General features: G+C 53.0%; 1 protein-coding gene across 7 annotated transcripts in view; it reads right to left on the bottom strand.

Annotated features, from left to right (window-relative positions):
* The window catches only part of CYFIP1 (cytoplasmic FMR1 interacting protein 1), a 117,210-nt gene that overhangs the window by 80,103 nt on the left and 24,709 nt on the right, over nt 1-12,398 (bottom strand). For 5 of the 7 annotated variants that reach the window (XM_050796117.1, XM_050796119.1, XM_050796116.1 and 2 more), the window contains exons 2-4: nt 2,839-2,961; nt 2,672-2,761; nt 191-268 (exon numbers count right to left, since the gene is read on the bottom strand). In XM_050796117.1, the coding sequence (XP_050652074.1) occupies nt 191-268; nt 2,672-2,761; nt 2,839-2,955 (285 nt within the window). In that variant the 5' untranslated portion in view covers nt 2,956-2,961. Of the gene's footprint in view, nt 1-190; nt 269-2,671; nt 2,762-2,838; nt 2,989-12,398 lie in introns of all 7 variants that reach the window. The other 2 variants (XM_050796121.1, XM_050796122.1) reach the window with 1 other exon arrangement.

Genomic DNA, 12,398 nt, shown 5'->3' with positions numbered 1-12,398 from the left:
CTGGAATAAAGAAACAAGGATGACATAAGAGGCTTGGATCCAGCCAGAAGCAGCTGCTGGGCAGCTAGAGCTGGTGATCCCGCCCTGCTGTGGGGTGAGACCCGGGAGGAGAGTGGCCAGGCATTGCAGGGGCGGGGCGGGGTGGGGCACGGCAGGGTGTGGGGAGGGAAGAGACAGGCGAGCAGGGCACCTGCGGGATGGCCCGGGAGCAGCTCCTCCAGGTGTACAGCATGACAGCATATTCTTGGCCCTCCTCCAGCATCTCGTTCTGCAACGGAACACAGGGCAAATCAAAGGCAGGAGGGGGAACTAGCATGAAAAGCAGATGCCAGTTGCTAAAATCTAGACAAAGCACCATGAACTATCCTAAGCACTGTGGCCTGTGTGCCAAGAGACAGCTGCCGAGAAGCTGGTAACGCTGAGGTGCGGCGCTGGGGGCCACAATGACCACCCAAAACACGCCAGGGCTCCTGCAGGCGAGAGGGTATCAGTGACATGCAGGCATCTCTGGGGCATGCCACAGGCATTACACCTTGGCTCCGCCCTGCCCGAAACAATCGCTGGCCATGAGACCTGCAGTCGGGAGCACAGAGGAAGGGCTCAGGGCAGACGCCCTGCCCAGTGTGAGCACACACAGGATCCCCATGGCCTCCCTCCTCACTGGCTCACAGGGCCTCCCAGTCCCAGAGAGGACTAGAGGCAGGGCTGCCCCAGGTGTGCAGGAGGAATAGTTAGGATTTAAGTGCCCACAGCACTTAAAATCTAGGTGGAGAGTCCATGGGAAGAGGACTGTCATCACTGCTATAAAACTGCTTTTGCTTTCTACTCTTTAACATCATTTCCTTTGGTAAAAATCAAATAGATGCTCTTAAATCTAGCCTATATTTAGAGAGATGTTCATCACATTAGAGAGATGTTCATCACAGCTTTTTTTTTTTGAGACGAGTCTCGCTCTGTCACCCAGACTGGAGTGCAGTGACGCGATCTCAGCTCACTGCAACCTCCACCTCCTGGGTTCAAGCAATTCTTTTGCCTCAGCCTCCCGAGTAGCTGGGATTACAGGCGTGCACCACCATGCCCAGTTAGTTTTTGTATGTTTTTTCCATTAGAGACAGGGTTTCACCATGTTGGCCAGGCTGGTCTCGAACTCCTGACCTTAGGTGATATGCCCACTTTGGCCTCCCAAAATGCTGGGATTACAGGTGTGAGCCACTGCACCCGGCCTACAGCATTTTTTTTTTTTATTATATGACATAAAAGAGGAAATGAAGTAAATGTGCAAAAATAGTTGAACTGTGGACATTTACGAAATGGTTTACATAGCCATTAAGGATTGCTTTCTCCAGCACATTTTCATGGCATGAAAATATTCTTGTCCAGGCGCAGCGTCTCAGGCCTGTAATCCCAGTACTTTGGGAGGCTGGGTGGGCAGATTCCTTGAGTCCAGGAATTCGAGACCAGCCTAGGCAACACAGTGAGACTTGCTTTTACAAAAAATACAAAAAGGTAGCTGGGCGTGGTGGTGTGTGACTGTAGTCCCAGCTACTCAGGAGGCTGAGGTGGAAATATTGCTTGAGCCCGGGAGGTTGAGGCTGCAGTGAGCCCTAATCATGTCACTGCACTCTAGCCTGGGCAACCTGAGTCAGACCCTGTCTCCAAAAAAAAAAAAAAAGAAAAGAAAAAATGTTCATGAGATCATTAAAATACAGAACTAGGTGGGTGTGGTGGCTCATGCCTATGATCCCAGCACTTTGGGAGGCTGAGGTGGGCAGATCACCTGAGGTCAGGAGTTTGAGACCAGCCCGGCCAACATGGTGAAACCCTGTCTCTACTAAAAATACAAAAATTAGCTGGGCGTGGTGGTGGGCGCCAGTAGTTCCAGCTACTCGGGAGGCTGAGGCACAAGAACAGCTTGAACCTGGGAGGCAGAGGTTTCAGTGAACCAAGATCGCGCCACTGCACTCCAGCCTGGGTGGCAGCACAAGACTCTGTCTCTTAAAAAAAAAAAAAAAAAAAAGCAGGCCGGGCGCGGTGGCTCAAGCCTGTAATCCCAGCACTTTGGGAGGCCAAGACGGGCAGATCACGAGGTCAGCAGATCGAGACCATCCTAGCTAACATGGTGAAACCCCGTCTCTACTAAAAACTACAAAAAACTAGCCAGGCGAAGTGGCGGGCGCCTGTAGTCCCAGCTACTCGGGAGGCTGAGGCAGGAGAATGGTGTGAACCCGGGAGGCGGAGCTTGCAGTGAGCTGAGATCCGGCCACTGCACTCCAGCCTGGGTGACAGAGCGAGACTCCGTCTCAAAAAAAAAAAAAAAAAGCAGAACTATAACAACAATGCAGTTCATTTATAAATCTGAATCTCATATGGGCGCATACCCGGTGTAAGTGGGTGCAGATCTGGAGAGGGAAAGAGCATTAACAGTGCAGGGACGCCCTCAAAACGCTGACAAAGGTTTTCTCTGGGCCAGAGACACTGAATTTTCAGAAAGAGCATGTATTGTTTTACACTAAGAAAAACAAAGACTATCCTAAAAATATAAGGCATTTCATTCATTTTCTACTCTTTTTCCTTACTGCATAGTCTATTGGGATAATACCAAAAAGTATCCATCTGCCCTTCAAATGCGCCCTTCCCTGCAGAGAGAAACGAAGACGCACAGCAACATTACCATGCTAGAGTGGACGGTGGCTTGCTCGATGTATCTTGCGATGCCAGTAACAAATGCATTTCTGTCTTCAAAGTTAGTGTTGAAATTTGGCTGAAAGAAAGGAAGAGAAAAACCGTCACGTGGGGTCGGAGCACAGGCTGTACGCCCCGCAGCTGCTGGGCACCCACCTGGTAGAGCAGCGAGGATGGCGGGGGCTCGATGCAGGGCTGCTGGTCGGGCAGGGGCAGCTCCTCCAGGAGGTCCACGTTGGACAGCGCGTCCTCCAGAGTCACCTGGGCTGCCATCCTGGGCTGGAACAACACACAAGGACCCCTGTTCTGTGAGGAGGAGGAGGAGGGGGCAGCCGACAAGCTTCGAGGTGGGGTACCCAGGCCTCTAACCCCTTCCCGCTCTCCTGAGGGCACTGGGGATCCTGCCGCGGGCATGATCAGTCCTTGGGAGTCGCGTGTCTCTCAGGGCACGGGGGCCAGCGGGCTGGGAGGCCCTGTGCAGCTTCTCCTTTCGCACTCGCTGAGAACAGGCTCTCCTGGCCTCCAAGAGGGTCACAGTGTGGGGGACGTGGTTCCCGCCACCCTCCCCACCGCGGGGGCCGCCGTCCTGAGTTGCTGGTGCTGAGGACTCTCTGGAGGGTCTGACAACCCCCTCCCAGTGCTGGAGCGGCAGTGCCTCTCCAACACCACATCCGCCCAGCAGACCCCCCCGAATGCAGCCACCTCCCACCCGGTGCCTCTAAACACACCAGGGCCTGACATGGAAAAGCCCAGCTCCTGCCACCCAACACCAGCTGTCTAGCTGCACAGACAGGCTGAGATTACAAGGAGTAGGGGCTGCCGCCGGGGACGGAAAGTGCCACAGCACAGCTGGAGCACAGGTACGGAAATGAAGGCAGACATCGTCTAAACACACCTTCAGTGCCAGGTTCAGGGAGAGGGGGCAATCTGCCTTCTGCCGATTCTGCTTCAGTCTCAAGGGTACTCAGGAGCAGCTCTGCCCCGGGATAGGACCGGGGCAGCTGAGCGGCATTCTATGAAGGAAAGCTGCAGGTGGCCTGGAGGAGATACTGAACAGAAGGAGCCCCAAATCCCTCCTCCAGCACGGGGACAGGCGTGGAGGCGCGCAGCAGGACAGGCAGCTGGTCCCGGTGCACTGGCTGAGGGTGGAGAAGGGAAGCTCCAGGGACCCAGGAAGCCCCAGTGGCCGTGTGGAGAGGAAGCAGCTCGGAAGAGCCGGCCGACAAAACTGCTCACAAGCTTCAAGCCCATCCTCAAGCTGCAGGGGGGTGGATCTGATCCTCTTCACACCCCAAACCCCGAGACCACAGCCAGACGGCCACCTGCGGCACACAAGGGACAGGTCCGAGTGGCAGTGCAGGGGGCTGTGAAGCCAGAATCGACACGGAGCTGCCACCCACTGAAGGCAAGTCAGAACCACAGCCCGAGTCTCCTCAGGGTGTTTGCTTACTAAAATCAAAATATCAACATCCTCCTAGGCTTTTAACAAGACCCAGATCTCACATCATAACATCCAGCCATCCACTTACAGTCCATATTACTCAGCACACAAAGAACGAGGAACGTCTACACTCCTACAGGAAAAGACAGTCAACAGATCCCAAAATAACACAGGTGTTGCAATTATCCGCCCGACTTTAAAGCAACTACTGTGCCGTGAAAGGCTCTAACGATCCTAACACTCCCAAAGTGAATGAAAAAATGGAAATCAGCAACAGGCAACAAAAGCAAGATATAAAGAAGAACCAAATGGAAATTTCAAAACTAAAAGACACACTACTGAAATGTTAAAAAAAAAAAAAAAAATCGGGAAAGATTCGGTGAACTTGAAGATGGAGCAATGTAAGTTTTCTCATCTGAATACCAGAGAGAAAAAAGACTGAAAAAATTTGGGCGACCTTCGGGACAAGAGAAAAGGTCTAACATCTGTGTCATGAGTGGCAAAGGAAAAGGGGAAAGCAAGCAGTGATGAAAACCAGCTGAAAAAAATGACAGAAAACACCCTGAATTTGGAGAAAGTCTTTTGCCTACAGATTCAAGAAGCTCTATGGATCCCAAACAAGACAAATTCCAGAAATCCACACCCAGACACGTCACGGTCAAACGGCTGAAAACTAAAGATAAAGGAAAACGGATCTTGAAAACAGCAGGAGAAACGTGACACGGCAGAGTGCAGAGCAACAGTGGGAGGGCCGTGTACTTCTCCCGGGCACCAGGCAGGCCGGAGGGCGGCACAACGTGCCTAAGCCTACAGCGGGGAGGTGCCAACTCGGGATCCTCCCTCAAGGCGGGAATGCGTCTTCCAGAAGGCAGGTGAAGCCAGGACATGGGCAGAGGAGGAAAACAGAGAACACGCCAGCCAGGCCAGCGGCTCAGGCTGACAGGAAGGGAGGCGGAACCACCAAGCAGAGGCAGTAGGCAGGGTAAGCAGCCAGGGCGCGGGACACACAACGACCCCATAGCTCTTCCAAAGTGCTTGGCGGTCAAATGCGAAAATCAACGTCCTGTCTGATGAGCCTTCCAGTGTACGTAAGTGTAAATTACACAAATACGTCACATGTAAATTATAAACCATTTCTAGGTATATAATTGTATAAATCATATAAACAAGACAACTGTAACATAAAAGGAAGAGGGTAAACCTGGATGGGGTAAGATTTCTATGTCCCACTGGAAGTAGTGAAAAGCAGACTTTTCAGATCCTAAGCAGAATGTGAAATGTTAATAAGCATGGACTTTGAAATCCTTAGAGCGACTACTGACGAGAGCAGTGCAGCCAGGTGCTGCAGTCCCAGCTACTGGAAGGCTGAGGAGAGAGGATGGCTTGAGCCCAGGATTTCAAAGCCTGCCTGGGCAACACAGTGAAATCCTGTCTCTTTAAAAAGAAAAAAAAATTAAAATACTCTTTTAAAAAAGCTATCCAAAACAAAAGAGATAACATATAGATAATTTAGAATAAATTAAAACAGACTACAAAATGTTTTTAAAAACCTAAAAGGAAATAAAGCAATGATAAAGATAGTGATCTAACAGAAGTCAGATAATAAAATGGTAGACCTGAATCAAAACACATTGATAATTATATTATCATAATAATCTAAAAACACCAATTAGAAGAGGTTGTCAGAATAGATAAATAAAATCCTAACCCAACTATATTGCATCTACAAGAAACTTACTTCAAATATACTGATACAGGTAGGTAAGTTGAAAGCAAAAGGGGAAAAAGGTGAACCAGGCAAGCGCTGGCCAAAAGGAAGCTGGGCGGCTATGTCAGCACCAGCGACAGCCAGCCTCAGAGCAAGGGACTCATCAGAGAGGGAGAAGGAAGGGGTCAGCTCCCCAAGGAGCCAGAACAATCCTAAATGTGAACGCACTGGCCAAAAGGCTTCCTTCCCATTATACCAGGCAAAAGCTGACAGAGCTGGAAGGAGAAATGCCGTAGCCAACCCTGAATCTGTTTCACTTTCTGTGATTTCAATTACCCGAGGTCAACTGCACTCCACAAATATTCAACGGAAAACTCCATTCACAAACAATCCGTAAGTTTTAAACTGTGCGCTGTTCTGAGTAGGGTGATAAACTCTCAGGCCGTCCTGCTCCCCCAGCCTGGGCCATGAACCATCCCCCTTGTCCAGCGTGTCCACGCTGCATGTGCGACCCGCGGGGGAGAACGCAGTAGCCGGCTGGGTCGCCAGCACGGGACTGGGGCGGTATCGCCAGGCTGCTGGTCAAGGTCAGCGGCAGCCTAAGGCTGCATCACAATGCCTGCTCCGCTCACCTCTCTGCCATCTCACGGCGGGCACCAAAGGGTGAGCACGGTACCACAACGTATTCTGAGAGAGAAAGACCACATTTACACGACTTTTATGACAGTATATTGTTAGACAACTGTTCTATCATTACTGTTGTAATCTCTTACTGTGCCTAATTTACAAATTAAAGTTTACCACTGGTATGCAAGTTCGGAAAAACAGAGACTATGCAGGGTCCAGTACTGTCTCTGGGCTCGGGCATCCACAGTGGGTGTTGGGCCAGTTCCACAGATAATGGAAACAACTGCAGGCCAATCCCCAATGGCGGCTGGAGACGCCACCCATTTTCTCAGGAACTGACTGGAAATCAGGGAGAACAGAGGCACGGGCCGCACTGCCAGCCACCTGGACCTCCCCGACACGGAAGGGAACGCCCCCGACTGCAGCAGTGAGATCTGCTGCATGTTCCTCACTAGAAATCTACATGTAGCAGAAACTCTCGTCCACTTCCCTCCCCATTACAGCTTCCCGTTCCACACCCCTCAGAGAGGAGAAGTGCAGGGCAGCCCTGGCCGGGTGGGTGCAGGGTCCAGCCCTAGCACTGCCTGCAGAGCCGGTGTGGGGGGCCTCCCCTCGGTGTCCACTGAGGCACCTCACGGCTGACGTGGTTCCGAGGGGCCAGGCTGCCTGAGGACGTGCCTCGGTCCCACAGGGGCTGCTCGTGCTCTGCGGCTCCAGCCCAGAGTCCCACAGTCTGCCCTTTCTGCGGCCTGAACCCAGACAGTGCCAGGAGAAGCCTGGGGGCGCGTCTAGTCATGCCCGGGCCCCACGTGGGTCAACGAGAAGACGGGTTGGACCGAGCACCCTGGGAGGCCACAGAGCCCACATGCAGCCCACGCAGCAGCCACAGGGCCTCACCTTCCTCCCTCACCTCTGCCCAGGAGAGGCCAAGATGACTCGTGGTGGAGGAAGGTGGGGAGGAGAGCCCCAGACAGGCTCAGGGAGAACTGCTCGTGCGTCAGCAGGGACCACTGATGTCGAACCCACGGAAAAACTCCAGATGCACAGCTCGTTCCAAGTCGGTGCTTGCGGACTTCTTTCTTTGAATAAAAATAACGGTATTTATGTGGTCAATGGAATGTTACCCTTAAAAGAAAGGACCTTCTGACAAGTTACAACATGGTTGAAACTTAGACCTTATGCTAAGTGAAATAAGCCAGTCACAAAAGAACAAACGCCGCATGATTCCACTCACATGAATTACCTAAAGCGATCAAACTCAGAGACAGAAAGGAGAACAGTGGCGACAGGGGCTGCCTGGCAGGGCTGGGGAGTTGGTGTTTAGTGGATAGAGTTTTAGCTTGGAAAGATGAAAAGCTCTAGATGGATAGTGGTGGTGGCTGCAGAATAAGGTGAAATGTACTTAATGCCACCGAGCTGTACACTTAAAATGGTGAAGATGGGGGGAGGACGCGGTGGCTCCAGCCTGTAATCCCAGCACTTTGGGAGGCTGAGGTGGGCAAATCACGAGGTCAGGAGTTCGAGACCGGCCTGGCCAACATGGTGAAACGCCATCTCTACTAAAAATACAAAAAATTAGCTGGGCATAGTGGCAGGCACCTGAAATCCCAGCCACTCGGGAGGCTGAAGCAGGAGGATCGCTTGAACCCAGGAGGCGGAGGTTGCAGTGAGCCGAGACCGCGCCACTGCACTCCAGCCTGGCGACAGAGGTGAGACTCCGTCTCAAAAAAAAAAAAAAAAAAAAAAAAAGGTGAAGATGGGGTAAAGCTTGTATTATTCATATTTCACTACACTCAAAAATAGCAATGTTTGTTGCTGATTAATCAGAAAACATGGAAAAGGAAAAAGAAACCTTATCATCAATCATCACCATCCCTTTCAAAAACAAGATACTATCACACAAACTGCTCTGTACGCTCTTTTTTCTCCCAGCTTCCATAAAACTTCTCAATCATCAGTGCACTGTGCAGACTGCTGGCCGGGCCCTGCTGTGGCGAACTGCTGTTCTCTCCTATTCTTCACATTTTCATATTTCAGGTTTTTCTTTCTTTCTTTTTTTTTGAGACTGAGTCTCGCTCTGTCACCCAGGCTGGAGTGCAGTGGCTGGATCTCGGCTCACTGCAAGCTCCGCCTCCCGGGTTTACGCCATTCTCCTGCCTCAGCCTCCCAAGTAGCTGGGACTACAGGCACCCGCCACCTCGCCCGGCTAGGTTTTTTCTATTTTTTAGTAGAGACGGGGTTTCACCGTGATGTTTCAGGTTTTTCATGATCACAGGCAGCCCTCCCACACCCGCCTTGGTATGTCATGCCAAGCACCTGTCACTGCACGCTCACGGCCTCAGCCCGGCCCGCTTCCACGGGCTCTCCATCCGTGCATCTTCCACAGATGCGAATCTGCACAGCCTCTGCCTCACCCTGGTACGCGGACTTGGAGTCATTGGCTCTAAATCCAAGTCTCCAAGGTCTCAGCCCTGGCAGCATGGGTGCAGGGTCTGGCCTGGGCACCGCCTGCACAGCCAGCGTGGGGGCCCTGGCGGTGTCCACTCTACACAGACACATCAGAGCTCATGTCTCATCCCATCTTGCTCTGACTGACTCCTCACAGTCCCAGCTCCCAAATCTCTTCCAAGTTCATTTACTTCGCTCCGTCTGTAACTGCCGCCAGCGGACCCTGCACGGCTCATCAGCACCCACTGCTGGAGAACAAAGGCAGTGCCTGACTCCAGCCGCCTGCACCCTGGGATTTTTTCGGCTCTCCTTTTGTCCTCCGATGAATGCCACATCCCACGGGGATCTTCCCCCAGCACTGCCATCCAGCACAGCCTCCAGTCTCCTTCCGCGTCTACCAAAAAGCCCTCATTCCCAGGCAGGAGCACCAGGTCTGGCCTGGTCACTGCAAAGCCAGCGTCCACTGCCCCTGGAATGGAGCCTCAATTGTATCTGACCAGCCTTTATAAGTGGCTGCCACGGTGCAGATATCCAACAGCATAATTAAAGTCACGTATTTGGAGCGGCATACAAACTGTTCTGCCAGTGCTACCAACCAGCACTTTAGAGTTTAACAACAGGATCACGTTTCCGTGTCTGCTGGTTCAGCTCGCATGGACAGGTACATGGATGTCCACTGCCTGGGACTGGTCAGAGCAGGGCAACGGGTGACCAGGCACAGAGGAAAGACCACGTGAGGACACACAGAGAAGGTGGCCATTCACAAGCAGAGGCCAACCCTGCTGGCCCCCTGATCTCAGATTCCCGGTTCCAGAACTGAGAGAAAGAAAGTCCTGCCTGAGGCCGGGCGCGGTGGCTCAAGCCTGTAATCCCAGCACTTTGGGAGGCCGAGGCGGGCGGATCACGAGGTCCGGAGATCGAGACCATCCTGGCTAACATAGTGAAACCCCGTCTCTACTAAAAATACAAAAAACTAGCCGGGCGTGGTGGCGGGCGCCTGTAGTTCCAGCTACTTGGGAGGCTGAGGCGGGAGAATGGCGTAAACCCGGGAGGCGGAGCTTGCAGTGAGCCGAGATCACGTCACTGCACTCCAGCCTGGGCGACACAGCGAGACTCCATCTCGAAAAAAAAAAAGAAAGTCCTGCCTGACCTGTGGTGTTTTGTTAATGGGAGCCCCAGAAAGTGAACGCAGAGCCAAGAACAGGTAGGACACAGTCACCCAGGCAGGACGCAGATTCCCTGCGCTGTCTGCCAGGGAAGAACCCACAGGAGCTGGTATTTTGCTGATCACGAAAACAATACGTGCTCCAGGCAGAAAGAGCACGCTGCTGGGAGCGAGCCAAGCCAGCCAGACCTGCACGAGCTCCGCCACAAGGCGCCACCGTGCCACTTCCAGTTGCCTGTGCCCCCGGCCTCCCCAGGCGGCAGACCAACCCAGAAATCACACGCCCACCCTCAGTTTATGTCACTGAACAACAAAAGAGATGTTTTTTCCTTCCTTGACTGATTTTCTATCAGCACCAGTTCTCAACTCTCAAATCCTATAGCTTGTCAAGATATAAAAATGAATTTAATTATGGTAGGGGAATTGCTGTTTTAACAAGCCATCGATTAGTTTATTTTGTAAATTTAAGAGGCCAGGCGCGGTGGCTCACACCTGTAATCCCAGCACTTTGGGAGGCCGAGGCGGGCGGATCACGAGGTCAGGAGATCGAGACCATCCTGGCTAACACGGTGAAACCCCGTCTCTACTAAAAGTACAAAAAAAATTAGCCAGGCATGGTGGCAGGCGCCTGTAGTCCCAGCTACTGGGGAGGCTGAGGCAGGAGAATGGTGTGAATCCAGGAGGTGGAGCTTGCAGTGAGCTGAGATCGCACCACTGCACTCCAGCCTGGGTGACAGAGCGAGACTCCATCTCAAAAAAAAAAAAAAAAGAAAGAGTTTTTAAAAATGAAGATTTCAAAGGAGGGCATACTTATCATACTTTGCTGCTCTTCCAGTGATGTCCTCAGAGTCCCAGGTCAGTCTCTGAGTGTCTCATGGTTCGGATGCTCCTCTGCTCTAGGCAGCTGCAGGGCAGTTTGCAGAGTGAGCAGCATCTACCGGGCGGCGGAAGACTGGCTGGGCGTCTGAGCTCACGCCATGCTGCACACCTCACTCACCTGCTCGATCATGGAACCCCAGGTGGGCTTCAAGGGACCCACGGTGGGCAAGAGGCAAAGGTTCCCAGTGCCACCCACTGGAAGGGCAGTGTCCACAGGGCATGCTGGGGGCCCCATGGGTCCATCTCCTTCCCTCCACATGTTACTGGCTGCCCCTCAGCCTCAGATCCACACAGATGCAGTCTCAAGAAGTGGTCCTCACAGCTACCTTAAGGTGGAGGTCACCCTGACACACCGGCAAATCAGTGGAGGGAGGCTGGGTGGGGTCGCCAGCTGCCCCGGGACCCACAGCCGCACAGCAAGGATGAGAACCGCCTCGACCCAGTGCTGTGTGCCCACGCGGGGGGTCAAAGCCAGAGGAACAGAGGTACAGATGGCCACTTTCCAAGGGCGAGTGCAGGTGCTGGAGACCGGCTCAGGCTTGAGGGGCAGGACAGAGGCAGCACGGAGCTGGAGCCACAGACAGAGCTGCCCCGGGGTGGGCAGGCAGCAGGGGCCGGGGAGGCAGGAGAGCAGGGTCAAGGACCCAACTCCTCTCCTGCCCTGCTGGCCCCAGCGAGCCCTGAGGATGCTGGAGAACACTGGGGACAGCAGGCCAAGGGGCAAAGGCAAAGGAGGCATGCGCCAGTGCTTCCCCCAACTAGAAAACGGGCAGATCTGCCCAGGCTCCTGGTCCTTAGCCCGTCCAGATGTGGCCAGCCCTCGCCATATTCCCCCTGCAAGCTCATGGGCTCAGGGCATCAGCCAGTGCCTCCTCATGCTGCCCTCGGGGAACCAGTTCCCAGAGAGGCCCTGGACCCCACTTCTCCACACAGCGGACATCCCAGAAGATGGGAGGGTGATTTCTGTAAAACCCCACAGTCATCACATGCTTCAAGACAAAGAACAGTGAATCACAGAATTGTTTTCTTTAATGTGATCTGGGGCTGGGCACAGTGGCTCACGCCTGTAATCCTAGCACTATAGGAGGCCAAAGCGGGCGGATCGCTTAAGGTCAGGAGTTTGAGACCAGCCTGGGCAACACGGCGAAACCTTGTCTCTACTAAAAATACAAAACTCAGCTGGGCATGGTGGTGGGTGCCTGTAATCCCAGCTACTTGGGAAACTGAGGCAGGAGAATCACTTGAACCCAGGAGTCAGAGGTGGTAGTGAGCTGAGATCGCACCACTGCACTCCAGCCTGGGTGACAGAGTGAGACTCTGTCTCAAAAATAAATAAATAAATAAAATAAATGTGATCTGGTCCTTTTCCCTGTGTCTGGGCAGCATGAGGGCAGGTGGCTGGGAAGGAGGAGACGTCGCTCGTGCTCAGCAGGCAGCTCGGTCAGCAG

This window comes from Macaca thibetana, chromosome 7 (genome assembly GCF_024542745.1).
Source record: "Macaca thibetana thibetana isolate TM-01 chromosome 7, ASM2454274v1, whole genome shotgun sequence".
In the NCBI taxonomy this organism is placed as follows: Eukaryota; Metazoa; Chordata; class Mammalia; order Primates; family Cercopithecidae; genus Macaca; species Macaca thibetana.
The sequence above is the reverse complement of the archived record's forward strand: the minus strand, read 5'-3'. Positions and strand labels throughout refer to the sequence as shown.